This window comes from Xiphophorus couchianus, chromosome 7, assembly GCF_001444195.1.
Source record: "Xiphophorus couchianus chromosome 7, X_couchianus-1.0, whole genome shotgun sequence".
NCBI classification, from domain to species: domain Eukaryota; kingdom Metazoa; phylum Chordata; class Actinopteri; order Cyprinodontiformes; family Poeciliidae; genus Xiphophorus; species Xiphophorus couchianus.
Genome location: NC_040234.1, coordinates 14,299,875 through 14,317,583, shown reverse-complemented (window position 1 = coordinate 14,317,583; position 17,709 = coordinate 14,299,875). Strand labels below are relative to the sequence as shown.

Below are 17,709 nucleotides of genomic sequence, written 5' to 3'. Positions count from 1 at the left end.
ACAGAAAGAAAATATAATTTAAATAAATACAAACAATAGTTTTGAATTATTTGCATCTACTGATGCTACTCAAAACAATTTGCCCCAATGTAGAAACGTTATTGCCCCTTATAATAAATCATGAATTGACTATAATTGATTGTGAGTGCACATTGTGTACAGTAAGATACAAAGACATACTTTTCAGTGTTAGCATTTCTGAGTATGAAATCGTTTCTATGACGGTTTTATGTAATGTAAAATATTCTGATAATATGAATTCTTTGTTTTCATTAGTTGTAAACTGTGACAATCTAACTTAAGTTAAATGAAATACATACATCACCCGTGTACAATTAATCTATATAATCTGATTTCTACTTGTTGAATTTAATATTAGTTTTCAATCATTTTCAAGTTTAATGACATAAACCTCGATTAATGTCAGTGTGTGGAGTGAAGATGAGAGTGGGCTCCGAAGTGAAATTCTGTGAAACCTTTTCCAATCTCTGAACACTCTAATATAGGAGTGAAAAAAAATGCATGGTTTGTAGAAAACACAGTCAAGGACGGAGTCAGAGCGGCCAGTCAATCCTCTGTTATAGTGAAAGCCCCTGGGAGCAATAACTCACCATTCAATCTATGCACCTTTGAAATACAAACATTGTAAGTGAAATCGACAAAATCCCCACTCACAATCAGCAAAAATTCTTATCTTTACTTTGACCTGAAAACGCGAAATATTCCCTCAGAAAGACGTTCAGTTCTGATACGCGGATGCGCGCACGGAGTTTCCCTTTCAAAGCAATCACACGAGGAGGGGGGAAGAAATTCAGCATTTAAAAGTGCAAGCGTCAATCACCATGACACACACGCTGGAGGCAATTTCCCATACAGTCCTGGTGATTACCTCGCTCCTTTATTAGATTTATTCGAACTCAACTCACGTTCGTCACTTTTAAATGCCTTGCGCCTGCGCGTAAAGAATCCGGGAGCTGTCCAAGTGCTGAACTGAAAGACGAAAAAGAAAAAAAGAAAGAAAAGGCGTTCCTCTCTCATTCCTTGACAGCCCCTCTCACCTGAAAACGGTTTCACTTCATAGATGCCAGCAAGCCTGGAAGCAGGTCGAAGCTTTTTTAGATCTCAGTCCACCGCCTAAAGAGGAGCTGCAAGTCGACGCATCTTGGAGTTAACATAATTTCGACGGTTCTTTTATTTTTATTATTTTTATTATTATTTTCCCCACCCCAAGGACTGATGTTTCTCCACGCCTTTGCTTCGGGCAGTTTGATTTTGTGCGTTGGAGTTTTTCTGTGAAACTGAACTATGATCTTTGGCCGCTTTGAGGAATGTCTCCCGCGTTTCTGCGTGACCCGAGACAGCCCAAACGCCAACGACTTGGTCAGGAGGAGAACGGCGTTGTTCCCGTCTGGATTATGTGTTTGACTGATGTGAACCATATGGAAGAAATAGAATAGAAAAGTGAAGCACATGGGGAAACCACCGGGAATGAAACAATCCTTCTTTAAGGTTTTTGCAGCTATCTTCACATACTACCTGGAGATGAGCAACTTCAGGTAAGAAATTAGATATTTGTTTTTGTTTGTGTTTTTATTATTTTATTTTGAAGTAAAAAAAAAAAAAGGCGGTAATTATTTGAAATATTTAGAGTAATTTATTTTCTTTAACCTAATTTAGCTAAACTATTTGACGAACTAAAAATGATAAAGCATAATATAATGTTATTTGTTTAGTTTGATTTTAAATTTTTTGAATCTTTAGAATTAAATCTGACTTTTGTGTTGTTTTGTGGGGGCAATTAGAATTGCATGTAAAATTGTAATTCTTTGAGGCTTGTTTTTGTTTGGTTGAAAATGTACACTGAATGTTATTTAAGCACCTAATCGTATTAATTGCTGAGCCATCGCTGCAAAATTCTTGCTGCTTCCACCTGCATGTTTATGCATCTCTGTGGGAATCTCGTGTTATGAACAGATTAGTCCTGTTTTTGAAGGGAAATCACATCTGATAGCTTAATATACGTCTGTGTGCGTGTGTGTCTGCAACTCACATGTTTTCTGTGCGCGCCTCTGACTCCCAGGCAGCTCCTGGGCTACACCGATAAGGTTTAACACCTGCTTTCTGAGCTGCGACTTCTTTCTGATCAAGTGTTTTTTTTTTTTCTCCCTCCCGTTCACCATATGTGCTTTCCAGAGCTGTGGTCGCCAAGGAGTACGATTCCAGGTCCTCCTCCAGCATGTCTCCATCAGATTTTCTGGACTCCTTAATGGGTCGCACGTCCGGGTATGATGCACGAATTAGACCCAATTTCAAAGGTTTGTTCACAATCAAATGAGTCTCCACGCACACACACATTTCACTTCCCACATTTTGAGAACTATAAATAGCCACAGAAATGCCACTGTAAGTGTAAACACTAATCTTTTTAACCAGTGACGTACTGGATGCTATCTGTTGCCAAGGAACTGGGCTACAAGCAACTTGGAAGCAACAATCAATCACTTCAATTAACAGTAACAGGGGGGACCCTGCTTAGATTTAATCACAGTCCACACTGTGCCACTTAATGATGGTTTTCTTATCTGAAAGCTGTCTAAAATTCAATATCCACCTTTATTAAATGTGAGATCAGAATCAGGAGCTGTAAATATCCCAGCAACACAGAAATAAGACAAGTTCTCACTTCAGACAGGGATGCCACCATGACAGGCTAGACAATTGATGGTGCCCCAGTGGCTAGACTGCAGGCTATGCAGACCTCCTCTGCTGTTGTTGTTGCTTTGATGCTGAGGACACACTCAGCTTCTGTCATTAGAATGGTTTTGAGTGAGCAAAGGTTTCACTTAAGGGGCTAAGGCCCACTCTTAGCTTCTGGGGTCACCTGGGAGGTTGCTTGTTACAGTCCATGGACTCCAGTAGGTAAAGCAGCTTGAAAATATAGGAAGGGGAAAAGCACAACAATCCATTGTCTATACCTCAGTTTTCTTGCAAGGTCACAGGGGACTGGTGTTTATCTCCAGCAGTCATTGGGCAAGAGGTAGTGTACCATCTAGACATGTCACCAGTCCATCACAGGGTCACAATATAGTACCTCCCATTTTTCTTGGAATTTTTACGTCACAGATAAACATATAGTAGCAAATTATTGAGGTGGAACTAAAATCATACAAGCCACATAGTGTGGTCCTCTTTTTTAAAATAATTGTCTTTTAATCCAATACCACTTAATACAATTCAGTTCAACCAACTATCTATAGTAAATAGAGTCCACCTGCATACAATTTCATCTCAGCACGGATGCAGTTGTTTTGTGAAGACCTCCGAGGTTATGCAGAGAACATTTGTGAGCAACCAGCATAATGAAGAACAAGGAATATATCCGACTGCTCAGGGATTAAGCTGTTAAAGAAGTTTATAGCTGCAAGCTTTAAAAGTTACAATGGAATAGTTTAAATAAAAGCGTTTTAATATGGCTACTCAAAGGCCAGACTTGCTTCCAATAGAGAATCTCTGTCAAGACTTAAAATTTGTTGATAACACCATCCAACTGAGCCTCAGCTATTATGCTCTGAATATGGTGGAAACATGTTTAGCATTTAAAAGCACTGATCTGTTGATGGTATAACAGAACATATACGCACAGTTGCAAATGCAGTGAAAGTTGGTCTTGCCAAGTAATAACTCAAGTTAGCTAAGCACTTACTAAATGATTTCACACATTTCAGATTTTTAATTGTTTGTTTTTCTTCTTGACTATTATTCACTATATTGTGTTTGTGTATGACATAAACTTTGAATAAAAAGCATCAGTTTTTAACTGAAAAAACGTGAAAGAAAGTATGAATATTTAATTTCTGTATGCCATATATTCTTTGTCTGTTAGAGAAATCTGGCATATGTCAAGATTTCTGTGACACATATTATATTTTTAGGTAGTATTGATACATAAAACATCGACTTTGCTGATTTAACCTGGTTGTTTTAATGCTAAAAGATGAATGGAAGTGAGAGCAGGGATCTCTCTCTGTATTAAACAGATAGAGCTTCACATGTTACAGTCAGAAAACAAACAAATCCACATTAAGCGGCTGTGCTGTAAACAGTTAGTTTTTGCTCATGAACCTACTAGATGTACTTTGCAGAGTGTCGAACTGTGTTTCTAAAAAGGCTGACCTAGATTTCCATGCCGAGTTTGTTATGAGGAGCTGCTGCCAGTTACCTCTTTTTGCTGTAAAAATGTGGAAACTTGACAACAAACAGAGGCAAATATTAATACAGAGAGCCATGAAATATTGATGTGGAAAACACAGGGGAAAGGCAGTAGGAAGAGCTTACAACTTCACTTATCAGCTTGGGGAGAAATATTTGCTGTGACTTGTAATGCAAGTCTTGCAAAGATATTTTAGTTTAGGGAGCTGTAGAGAAAAACTACCCTCACTATAGGAGTACATAAGATAGATTCCCTTATTCTGTTAAAAAGAAAAATGTTTATTTGATGGTTTAGAATTTAAGCATGACCTTTCACTATCAAATATATTTGATTTATTAATTTATTACAAATGAGCCTTTTGATGTGATTTGGACATTCTTGTATATTCTTGGATGTTTTTTTCCTGATCATAACCATCTTATATTTACAGCACCAATGAGTACCTCAAGTATTCACTCCTCTTGCAATTTCTTTTTTATGCTATAACCACAAACTAAATACAATTTATCTGGATGCAACGTGACAGCATGTTGGAAAGAAAACTAGTTCATAGTTAAAAATTTGTTACAGATATACTGTATATATATATATATATATATATAAAAAAATCAAAATCTGGTGTGTATTCTTATTAAGCCCCCTTTCCTCTGATACAAATACGCTGTATAACATACTCTACATTCAATTGCCTTCAGAAGTTACCTCATCAGCAGACAGAGTCCACCTGTTTGCATTTTCATCTCCACATCGTTGGACAAGCCCAACAAGTGAAGCATTATTCAGAGAAGCAGCCATGTGATCCACTGTAATTGTGGAGGAGCTGCAGAGATCCACAGCTCAGGTGGTAAATTCTGTCAACAAGGCAGCTGCTAATCATGCCCTCAGCAAATCTGGGCCTGATGGAGGACAGGCAAGAAGAAAGTCATTGTTTAAAGAAAGTCCTTAGAAGTCCCTTTGAAGTTTTTTAGAAGCCAATAAAGTGGTCAAAGCAAACGTTTGGAAGAGGGTTTGCTTGCGAGATGAGACCAACACTGAACTGTGTGGCCTACATGTATAATATATGTATGCGTGATACAAAACTCTCTCTGCATACCACTTAAAAGAGGCAGTATTGTGTTTTCATAGAAACATTATTTGGACAACCATGTATCAATTTCCTTTTACTTCACAGCTATGTGTTGGTCCATTACATAAAATCCCAACAAAACACATTAATGTTTGAGGTTATAATGTGGCAAAATGTGATAAGGGTGTGAATACTTCTGCAAGCCTCTGTATTATAAGAACAGCTTCTTTTTCATGTCCATGGAAACTTTGCTGATCAGATAATTCACTCCTCAGCTGACACATCACTTTGTGTGTTTGCATGTCTTTGACTCTGTGTGCATGAATCCTCTATTCAATGTGTTACCGACAAATTACCCCTAAAGGATTACCTCCATTAGACATCATTTCAAACATCATTACGCCAATGCTAATAACCAGTCATAATGTTAAGTTTAATTTTAATTGCTCTTGCCAAACATTGAGCCCAAAAAGCAGATGTAGTTTCACATGCAACTTGCCACCACCCAGATAACATACAGAAGACTGCTTGTTGTATTGATGCATGTTTGAATACACAGCAAAGCAGCAGCCCGAAATTCACTCTCACCTCAAAGGCCCTGCTTAAACATGTGTTTAAAGGCTTTGTTTCCCCCTGTCATGTCATTGTCATTCCATTTCACAGGTCCTCCTGTAAACGTTACATGCAATATTTTTATCAACAGCTTCGGCTCTGTCACAGAGACAACGATGGTGAGTTGTTTTGGATTTTATATTGATATCTTCCCTGTCCGATTTGTGAATGTGTTATTTATTCCTCAACCTGCAGGTCCACCAGTTAATGTTACCTGCAACATATTTATCAACAGCTTTGGTTCAATAGCAGAAACTACTATGGTGAGTGGCGTGTTGTGCAAAGCCCTGACCTCTTCTCTGGAATCCAGATTGAATCATTATGTTTTTGCCCAGTGCTCTTTTGTTTTTTACTTCAATTCATGCATCTTTTATGATCATCACTGACCCAATTGACGGGTTAAGTATTGATTTCTGTCCCCATGTGGCCCTTTGTAAACATGTTTGATCAGGCCTGAACTCCAACAAACTCAAACAAGTAATTTAGTTTGAGCGTAATCAATAAATAGCAGCAGGAGGTAGGGGGAATTTTAAACTTTGTACTAAAGCATCCATTTGTCAAATGGGAAAAAAACATAGCATCTATGAGAACATGTAAACTAATCAAGATCAAAGGACACATAATGAGAGATAATAACCACTTAGATAGTAAATGGAAAATGTTAATTTGTGCAGGGAGCGGAAAGACGCGCAACTGCCAGGGAATTACACAGCCTCAGACAGGCATGGCAAATACTTGGAACCGCCAATATGCTGATGAAATGTCAAACAACATAAGGGCTTTTCATCATCATGACATATCAATTACTCTGAGCAACTGAGCTTTCTGACAGTTCATGCTACTTACTGTAGTATCAGAGCTCCACTCATCCAGCTGTACTAATTCATCATTTATTTACCTTCTTTAAATGCTAATTCTGACAAGAAACCAATGAAAAAGGTCAGTTTAGGTCAAATTGTAACACTATCTGATCAAGAGAAGACATGTTAGGATGATTAAGACTCCATTGACACCTCGATGATGGATGTTCTGATGCAAAACATGTTTTTAGAGTTATGCTCACTCATTGATCTTTCCATTAATTGTTCAGTGTTGTGTTCCAATGTTGCAAAATTGTGTTTGATGAGAGGAAAATAGTGTACGTTTTGAAGCTTCACTAAATTAAAACGTGTGCTTCTTAATGTGGAAATTATCTATTTATGATTTATTTTGTTTCTTGATGATGAATGATAAATGATGATTAGTCTGTCAACTTTGCATGAATCTTATGATAATATTGAGCTTTCAGTGAAATGCTTAATCTGCTCTTTATTCTGAATGGGATCATTATCAAAAAAAAACTCTTAAAAAAGTGATTCTTAAAAATAAAAATAATTTGGGTTCACATGTTGAATTTATTGAGGGCTTTGTCTAAGCCATATGATAGACTGAAACATAAATACACACTCATGTTAATATCTGGTAAAATATTGCCCCTCAACAACATGAGTATTGTTGTCATCAACAAGCTCGTATAATTTTATCTGTATCTTTGAATAATTTTGAAGATTAAACTGCAGTCAGATGGACCGGATTTCTAGTAGAAATGGTGAACGTAATTTATTTTGGCTGATATTGTGGCACAGAATAAAGTTTTAAGCATTGTCTGCAAATTGTTAAAAAGATTGAAATTCTGACCATTCCTCAAACATATTGCTATTCCTCTTCACAAATATCTGTTTGTTTGGGACCTTCGTCTTGTTAGAATACCTTATGATGTCCGAAGTTCAACCATCTAGCTGTTCATTTAAAGTCTAGTTGAGGAATCAGGAGATCATTTTCCTCCTTTCCTATTCGATTCACTTTGAATGACGAACAAGTTTCACTGGAAGCAAACCAACCACTCATTTGACCCCAAAACATTTTTTTTCCAGAACGCATCTGTTTTCTTAACGATGGTATAAAACATTTGAGCTTTTTTGATTCATGAGTTATTTCAGAACACCTTAACCATTTTTTTTATATATTTGAGTAATTTTTCAGACTTGGTTCAGGTTGGTGCATCCATATTCCTTGACATGTCCAACTTACAAACAGCTTCCAAAAAGAATTTCCAAATTTTCCTTCATAATTAAGCTATCACTTCTAGAGATTTTCCATTTGTTATTTTTATTCGATTAACCAGTATTTTTTATTGCACTAATGAGAAAATATCTGTGGTTTCCAATCGTGCTCACTAACTAAATAAATATTTTGGTGAATGTACATATACTATATATATATATATATATATATATTAAAATATTTAACCTGGGTAGATTAAAGAAAATGACTTGTAAAACTAAACTTGTGAACCCAAACATTGTTTTTCAGAAATGATTCCACCCTGTAAAATGATCCAAATAAATAATTTTCTATGATAGGATGTAAACTTTCAAACAATATATTGATCTGTGTTTTGAGTATCTGTACATTTTAAATTAAGATAAACAATTTGTGATGTAAATGTGGACAGAGTGTGTTAATGTGCATATTACATAGTTTAAGTGATACATAATCTTTGGTATGATTTCCTGCTTTCCTGATAAATTCCCTTATTTATCAGTGATAGAAACATATTTTCATGTATCTGACCATTTAATCACTGTAACTATTATTATGTTATCATTATTATAATTTTTCTAGATGAAAAAGAGCCACATTAAAACAAGATAATGTGCGACTGGTATTTTCATCGTCAGCATGCATTTCTCTCAGCCCCAAATCGCTCCGCAGCAAATATGCAAAGCTGCTTGTGGTCTCTGCAGGATTACAGAGTGAACATCTTCCTGCGGCAGAAGTGGAATGACCCACGGCTGGCGTATAGTAAATACCCAGACTCCTCGCTCGACCTGGACCCTTCCATGCTGGACTCCATATGGAAGCCAGATCTTTTCTTTGCCAACGAGAAGGGGGCTAACTTCCACGACGTCACCACGGACAACAAGCTGCTGCGCATCTTTAAGGATGGAAATGTGCTTTACAGTATCAGGTGAAGTGGAGTAATTTTAAATATCAGAACTGTAAAAAGTACTCTGCATTGCTTTACAAATGTACACATACATGTAGACTTTCCATATTTCGCTGTGTTTACGCTTCAATGAGTTTTATTTGGATTTTATGTGATAAATCAACCAAAGACTTGAGACTTGGGGAACAGCCCAGTCAAAATCCAAATAATGTGTAGCAAGACATAAACACTGGTGTTCACAGACTCTATCAACTTTGAAAGGCTGGAGTTATTTTGCAAAGGAAGATGTTTCTGAATGTACATAGCTGGTAACGATCCAAATTTGCAAGTTTAACTGATCTGAAAGCTGGGTGTAGAGAGGGAGTCTAAATGTAAATACACAAAATGAATTTTTGATTTTTATTTATGAAAAGATAGAAATCATTATGCATGTTTCTTCCAATGCACATTTATAATGTACTTAATGTGGGCAATCATAATCCTAAAATACCAACGAAATGCATTGAAGTCTGTGGTTTGAATGTAACAAAATGTGGAGAAGTTTAACAAATATAAAAACCTGCAAGCCACATGAAGCCCCCTCCACCTTAGAACAGAATCTAGTGAGTTAAAGTACATAGCTGTTTTACTTGGACATTATTACAGATTTCTGTGTATTTCAACCTACTATTCCCAAGAGTTGATCAACTGTTAGCAGTTACAACTAATTTAAGTTTTAGTTGGAGTTTCAGAGTTCTGAGCAAAATAATGAACGATCCAAACCTTTATAAGCCAAAACCTCCATACGTTTCACCAGAAGACATTCAGTTATTGCTTTTCTTAAATGTCCTCAGACTTCAAAGACTCTAGATGTAAAGCATATCATTTTAAATTGATCTTATCTGTTATGTTCACTTCTTTGAAATACTCTAATATGTTGAACATCAGTCGATTTCTAAGGCAAGACAGTCTGTTTTTATTCATATTATTCTTTCATTGAAAAGAGCTCAGATTGAAAAAGGCAAGTTCCTCTCAGGGGCTTTGAATGAAAATCTAAATGAAAAGAAATGAGTTTTTTTTTCTTTATTTTTGCCTCTATGCACAGAATAGCTTAGAGACTACACTGTGTGTGACATTTAAAGGGTCTCTCGGCTTTAACTGTAAACATAGTCCAGGTACAAGACTTGAAAACAGGTTACCTCTTATTTCAATACAACCTCTGCCACGTGCACCATTCAATTTCTTTCAGCAGAGATGCAATGTAGCATAGATCAATTTTGAGTCCATTTGGAGAGCAGCTCAGGGCTGAGTGATGCACAGGTGCAGCGGTAGAGTAGGTGAATGAGAGAAATGAAAGGTGGTTAACCACACTCTTCAGTCGGGGGGGAGAAATGACAGAGTGGGCAGACTGCCGACCACAATGCATCACTGAAACAATAAGTTGCAGTAATGAAAGTGTGATGGGAACCCGTTGAAGGGAATCCTATGAGATACAACGGAGGTTCTCACCGGACCCAATACAGAGATTGCAAAAAAATGTACGGACAGTAATGTGATTCTTCAATCTATTGTCAAATCATGTGTTGGGGCCCTAGTTCAAGATTTCATAAACACATTCGGCCAGACCCGCCTTGTTATATAATATGTCCTTCTCTTATACAACAGGTTGACTCTCATTCTGTCCTGTCCGATGGATCTGAAAAACTTTCCGATGGATGTTCAAACTTGTACGATGCAGCTGGAAAGTTGTGAGTATTTTATGTTTTTCTTATGTTATTTTCTGGACTCTTCTGATGGAAAATCTGCTCTTTATCTAAACTCCTCCCATCATTTATTACCTTCAGTTGGCTACACCATGAATGACCTGATTTTTGAGTGGCTGGAGAACGGCGCGGTGCAGGTGTCAGAGGGACTCACCCTGCCTCAGTTCATTATGAAGGACGAGAAAGAGCTGGGCTACTGCACTAAGCATTACAACACTGGTCAGAAAACATTTTAAGTTTTTAATTTTAAGACATTTTTTAACTAAACACTCCCTGTCTAATTAACCTAACCTCTCTGAATTGCATTTGTCTAATTGAATTACATTTGTTCCCATGCTGCAGGTAAATTCACCTGCATCGAAGTTAAATTTCACCTGGAAAGACAGATGGGCTACTACCTGATCCAGATGTACATTCCTTCACTTCTCATTGTCATCCTCTCATGGGTGTCGTTTTGGATAAATATGGATGCTGCTCCTGCAAGAGTGGCATTGGGCATCACCACTGTGCTTACGATGACCACTCAAAGCTCTGGCTCGCGAGCTTCTCTTCCAAAGGTACAATTACATTTTTCTCTCTGACCATCTCAAGTAACATGCAGCATGGCAGATCTTATATTTCAGTGCAAAATGTCATTCAGAGGTATATAAAGGTTTCCAGTAGAACATGTAGCTGTAGTACACCATCTTGCTTTCATACTCCTGAAACTCCTTTCCCTGTATTTAGATCCATTCATCTCAAGAAAAGCATCCCCATAACATGCTACTGCCATCACTATGTTTTATGATTGGGATAATGTGTTCACGTTAATGGACAGTGTTTATTTGTCGCCACATTTAAGGCCAAAGGGTTGCGTTTTGATGTCTTTTGACTAGAGCACATTCTACTTGCTTGCTGTTCTTCCTACGTGGCTTGTGGCAGTTGCTTTCTTTTTACCACTTCTCCATGAAAGCCAGTTTTGTGCAGTTCACAAGTGGTAGTTGTTTATGAACTGATTTCTAACCCCCACCCTTGCCCCTCTGAGGTTCTTTGCAGCTCTTCCAGAGTTGGCCTCTTGATTGCTTGTCTGATTAACACTCTCATTGTCTGACTTGTCAATAGAAGAAGCCGAATACATACTCTCGTGGAAATATTTTAACACATCATGAAATAATGGTTGTCTAAAAGAAGGGAGAACAAAAATTGAAGAAATGAAAGTCTAATTTGCTTAGAAATAATAATTGTAATTAATAAAATAATAATCATTGATGTTTTGATCACTGAAAAGTCAAAGTAATGTGACAGTCATGGTCGTGATAAGCATATGGAAACCTTTCCATGGTGTTTATGTCAGATCACTGAATTTTACCAATCAAGCAATACTGATGTTTTATGAGTGTTCTATTTTTACAAAAAATATCTAAGTAAAAAAACACATTTTAAGTACCTTTCAAAACAAACCTCATAAAAGGCTTCAACAAAAAAAAAGCATGGAGTTGCTGCATGTGAACTTAAGCGTGTAATGGATAGATCAATTGCACTCACCATATTTTGTCTTTATTTTAAGTGAATGTTGATGGCACTCAAAACTATGGCAGCAATGTTTCAGAAGAGAAGCTCTCACTAAACTCAAACACAAACACAAATCAAATATCAATGACGAAATAAAATAACTAATAAATGCATATTCTATTCAAATGACATGGCTGTCTTTAATCAGAAACAAGACTATAATGATTGTACTCCTCATTCAATGTACCCTGAAGTCAACATCACAATTGGTTTTGCATGATTGTCACAGAGACCATGTATGCATTACAAACAGCAGAGCAACACTGCAAACGCCTATTTTCAATTATGGAAAGCAGGCACACACTCACTGTGAAGAGTCCTCCAGCACAATGAGTTGGATCTCAACGATCAATCAATCTCATTATTATCAAAGGCTACAGTCAGCGTCATGAAAGACATAAAAAACACAGACATGCTGATAAATATTTCAAGAGGAGCTTTTGAGAGCTTTGACTCATGGAAACAATAACTCAGTGTGCCTTTAAGGGTCCTCGGATTTCTGAGTTGCTTTCTGAACAATCCATTCAGTGTGATGAACAGCAGAGGTCTCAGGGATGGGAAGGAAAAACTACAAACTCCATGCTTAACTTTCCAAAAATTACAGCTCAAAACCAGCATTAAAGGTACAACTGATTATGTTTCTATTGTTATGTGCCAGTCTAACACTGACATTAACAGCAACCAAGCAACTCTTCCAAGCAAACACTTGAGAGATTTACCCTTAATTACATTTATTTGAATGACACATTTAGCTAACAAAATGTGTAATAAACTTTGCAGTGCATCAAGTCAATAAATAAAGGAAACTGATTTAAGTGTCATAGCTGGATTACAGCTTGAAGTGAAATCAAAAATTCATGCTGCATTTGATTTGTGAGTTGATGCTGTCACCTTATTGGGTCTAACAAAGAAAATCTGTTTTGTCTCTCAGGTCTCGTACGTGAAAGCCATTGATATCTGGATGGCTGTGTGTCTGCTCTTTGTATTTGCTGCATTGCTAGAATATGCTGGGGTTAATTTTGTCTCCAGGCAACAGAAAGAGTTCCTCCGCCTGAGGCGAAGACAAAGAAGGAATCACAAGGTAAGGTTTCAAAGATTTCACAAGGCTGCTGTTTGCATAGGACACTTTTAGTGCACACCAGTGCGACTTTGTGGCTCCGTTTTCTTTTCCATCTACATACCAAAATCGCCTTCAAAAAGTAAGAAAAAGTATTTCGAAAGCAGGTGCAACACGACTTCATGGATGTATGTACATCTGAAAGAGCGGGCCAACCCCATTTAAGCTACAAAAAGAAGAGGTCTATGTAGCAAAAAAAGGCACAAATTTACCGGACATTATACCAACAATCAGGTTAATACCCTGGCTCTACATGGCCCAAAGACGTGACTTATGTGCAGATCTTAATCAGACCTTTTGAATAAATCACAAAAGCACCTTGTTGTTTATTTTAAAAACATAATCCTTGAATAAGGCTACACATTTGTTGGTCTAATTAATGGTTTATCTGACAGCCTGTCACTCTATTCAGAAGTTTGTAACTTAAGATAGCAGTTTTAGCTTTAGTTCAGTTAGCACAAACACCTTTAGATTTGGCATCGTTCTTTATTTGGCTTTTTCTGTAAAATCTTTCATATTATTGATTTTTCCAAAGATCCAGAGTTTTATAGATATAGAGTTTTTCACCTGAGAATATTTTTAGAATTCTGTGACACAAAGTATATTAGTAATTATTTATTTGCTTTAATACATCGTGAGTAAATTGTGTTTGAAATTGTGTCTTTCTTTATGAAGTAAATAAAAAGCGATTTGCAAGGTTTGGTAAAGGTTGAGCAATAGGGGGCACTCATAACAGGAAATAAATATAAGCAAAAGCAACATCAAACTTTTTGAGTTAAAAAGTTGGAAACTTCTAAGCCTTAGACATTTTAAAGAGCTTACTGCAAAATAAACTTAAACTGACTTTATGATTAATTTAGCTAAGAACAATTTAAACACTTAGTGGTACTCCTATACCAGAGAGCATATGACATTCAGCCCAAGATAGTTAGGCATTATTAAGCATAAATAAGGGAAAAGGGAGAGTTATGTCAAAGTTTACTTTGCTGTAATGCAGCAGCACTGGGAACTCTATACCTTTCTATACCCTTATGCCACATTCAAAACTTGATAAGTAAGTGATAAATTAAAATCAGTGTCTTTACTGTGAGTGTGTCTAGTTCACACAGCTGTTCAAATATTAATCAAATGACATAAAACTTAATTTCTCTATGAAAGAAGGTTGTTTACCGAAAACATTAAAGTAAACATTGAGCATATGCAATTACTAGAAAGCTGCTGACATGCCCTTCAGCCTCCATTCTGCGCTTTAGTACAACTGTAGAAAGTTGCAGGTAAATGTCAAATGGAAGATGCGTTGCGCTATTATTGTTTGGTTGAAATTAAGATTCAACCCCTGCAGCAGTCATAGTATTGCTTTTTCATTAAAGTGCATCTGGTTATCCTGTGAATTCTAATTAATTTAGAAGAGTTTGTAATATCTAGTGATTAACATTCATGTATAATCACTGTATTACAGAAATGCATGCCTCTGGTCACTGAAACGCAAACATGACACTTGAGCCGTACATACAGTTATCATTCACATATTGACTTGTTTTTCAGGAGGATGAAGGCCGCTTTAATTTAACTGGGTACAACATGAGTCAGTGCATGCCAACAAAGGATGGGTCGGCTGTTAAGAATGCAGTTCCTGCCACGAACCCCCAGCCTTCAACTCCAAAGGACACAGATGCTATGAGGAAAAAGTTTGTGGACAGAGCCAAGCGAATAGACACAATCTCCAGGGCGGCCTTCCCGCTGGCTTTTCTGATCTTCAACGTCTTCTACTGGATCACATATAAGATCATCCGACATGAAGACGTTCACAAACAGTAATGACTTGACCCTCTGCTGATAACGTTTTATCTTTCCATTTCTCAAATTGAGAAATGCTCGGGAAACTGTGTGCCGAGAGGCACCATGGAGTCAATGGAGATGCTTTTTCAGGGATAATGTACAATGTTCATGCGTTATAAAGATCAAATGCTATTGTATCTGGTGAGGTGAAGGTTCTTAAGAAAGAGATGCTTTGTTTGTTCTTGTACTGCTGTGTAATATCTGATGAAGACTTAGTATGCTGCTGGAGAAGATGGACCAAAACCCCCTTGAATCACCCAGCCCTGGCATCTCTACAACAAAGGAAACATTCCACAGGTTTGTGACTGTAGCTAGCTTAGATCTTCAAAGACTTTTTTGATGCAAAATTTCTTATCGACGATGTTCAAACTGTTTTATAGTGTAGTATTGTTTTTGGCACTTCTTCCTCTATGTCTAAAATACGTTCTAAGCAAGCAGAGCATGTATAGATGTATTAAATATTAAGGAGCTGCACATGTCTCAGGTACGGCTGTGAAGGAAGGAGATGGAAATCTGGGAAAGGAGTCTGGAGATTCCATTTTTATGAAATACCTGAAGCCTTAGATATTTGATTTGGTTTGGATGAAGTGCTATGCTCTTGTATTTTTTCACGCTTCTATCTAACAAGTATTCACGGATAACTGATGTCACACAAAGTTGTGAATTTTGTTCACGTGTTTTTAATTTCTGCCTCCCATTTTTGAAGTGATTTATTAACTAAGCTGTCACAGGCTGATTTTTAAACAAATGTATAACTGGGCAAACAAACTCTGATTGTACATTATTCTGTGTTGTCATATGCATATTTATTTATACCCCAGGTAATTACTCCAGGTATATTTCGTACTCTGTTTTGTAGATTTAGTTAAATGAAATATTTATTGTAACGACTCAAAGGTTATGTTTATAAAATTGATATCTTTGTGTAAACCTATTCAGCTTCCACTGCAGACTATTTCCTTCACTTTGAGTATTTATGGATGCAATCAGCAGTGAAGAACAAGTCTTCATTCAACATTCATAGTACAGAGCAGCTAATGGTAATTGCACTCCTGGGAAATATCTTTTCTTAAATGCTATTCATGAAGAAAGATTATTTACTGGCTTGTATATCAATAAAACTGACTGTGCATCATGTTTACCTTATCCTCTCCTGAAATCTATAAGAAAGTAGTAGGGTAGTTCAAAATTTTGAACGTGAAGTTCTGTTAAATGTGGCCAGTTGGTAGCACTGTTGGCTTGTAGCAAGAAGGTTTGAATCCGGATCTGGGGTCTTTCTGCATGGGGTTTTGCAAGCTCATGCATGCATGGGTTCTCTCTGGGTACTCCAGCTTTCTATCACAGTCTAAAAAGATTATTTTTAGGTCAATTGCCCTTAAGTATGAATGTGGGTATGCATGGTTGTTTTTGCTGTGTGTCTCTGTTTTGCCCTACGATGGACTGGTGACATGTCCGGGATGGGTGTACACTACTTCTCGCCCAATGAGAGCTGGAGATAGGCGTTGGTGCTACACTCTCTCTTTTTTGATTTTAGTTAAAATACCAGCTTGGACAAGTCGACATATTAGCACTCAAAGTGGATCAAAGTGACCCTGATAGTAGTTGCTATTTATTGCAGACATGGACCATATTTTCTTACAGAAGACTATGACAAGAATATAGAAAATCACTTTAAATCAACAGTTGGCAAAGTGGGTGCAGAAAGTACAATTTGATGTAGTGTTGATATTAAATGTCCATCAATAGATTTTCCCATTGTGTACTCAAAAAGTCAATTACAAAGCAATCAAAAATGAAAAAGTACAAAATATCAAAGCAAAAATCGCCAACATACTCAGAGAATGTACAGTCAGTGGGAGAAATAATTATTTGATCCCCTAATGAATCTGTAAGTTCCTTACAATTAAATTAACAGTCTATTTATAAAAGAAGATCAGTAGAGATGCACTGCCTCCTATCCTAGTCCATTTCAGTGTAAATAACTGCCCAAAGCAAACAGCAAACATTCACTTAAAAATGTTAACATAAACGGCCATATGTTTAGACTGGAGTTGTTTTAAGATGGTAGAACTTTAGTCATTTTAGTCTGTTGTTTCTGGCCTCCAGGGCCAAATGAAAATGCTGGGAGATTTATGTGGCATGTGAATTATTAACTACTAAACTTAACTCAACTTTAAAAATTAGGAACAAGTTTTATCATTGTTAATGTTTGATCATAAAGGCAAGATAGAGAATCATATCATGGAATATGGTAAACGCTTTCCTCTCCTCTCCGGGCCAATAAGACAGGGTGATGACATGAGTGATGGATCACTGGGTGGCCTTGGGTGACGAAGATGTGATCTGACAGTGGGTTTCCAAAGAATGTGTGACGATAATGGACTTCACACTGTAGTTTAAAGATTCTGTCACTTTGTGTTTGACTACTGCCTGACTGGCAAATCGAGAAAAGAAAACAATGGAGAAATGCCCTCAATGATTCATATTACCCATACCATGTGTTCAGAAAAGGCGTTTGCTCGATCTGAAGGGTGTGAAATAATTCAACTTAGACTCATAAATGTGGTAAATTACTAAACAAAA

At 36.9% G+C, this 17,709-nt stretch overlaps 1 protein-coding gene across 7 annotated transcripts; it reads left to right on the top strand.

Moving 5' to 3' along the window:
• Positions 1 to 819: 819 nt before the first annotated feature.
• Positions 820 to 16,267, top strand: glra2 (glycine receptor, alpha 2). Of its 7 annotated transcripts, XM_028024188.1 has the most exons (10): positions 826 to 1,556; positions 2,194 to 2,315; positions 5,980 to 6,007; positions 6,084 to 6,151; positions 8,675 to 8,898; positions 10,522 to 10,604; positions 10,701 to 10,838; positions 10,962 to 11,176; positions 13,102 to 13,251; positions 14,833 to 16,267. In XM_028024188.1, exons 2-10 carry the CDS (start codon positions 2,286 to 2,288, stop codon positions 15,103 to 15,105), a joined length of 1,209 nt encoding a protein of 402 aa, XP_027879989.1. In that variant the 5' UTR covers positions 826 to 1,556; positions 2,194 to 2,285; the 3' UTR covers positions 15,106 to 16,267. The 7 variants fall into 7 exon arrangements, with proteins under 7 accessions (XP_027879985.1, XP_027879988.1, XP_027879984.1 ...); XM_028024187.1 differs by lacking the exon at positions 6,084 to 6,151 and having other exon boundaries at positions 825 to 1,556; positions 5,940 to 6,007; XM_028024183.1 differs by having other exon boundaries at positions 825 to 1,556; positions 5,940 to 6,151.
• The last annotated feature ends 1,442 nt before the right edge of the window (positions 16,268 to 17,709 follow it).

Excerpts from the sequence above, each read along its gene's own strand:
- glra2 (XM_028024183.1), top strand. The coding sequence starts at position 1,471 with ATGGGGAAACCACCGGGAATGAAACAATCCTTCTTTAAGGTTTTTGCA. Across the intron at positions 6,152-8,674 it reads CAATAGCAGAAACTACTATG|GATTACAGAGTGAACATCTT; the intron begins GTGAGTGGCGTG and ends TGGTCTCTGCAG. Across the intron at positions 10,605-10,700 it reads TACGATGCAGCTGGAAAGTT|TTGGCTACACCATGAATGAC; the intron begins GTGAGTATTTTA and ends TATTACCTTCAG.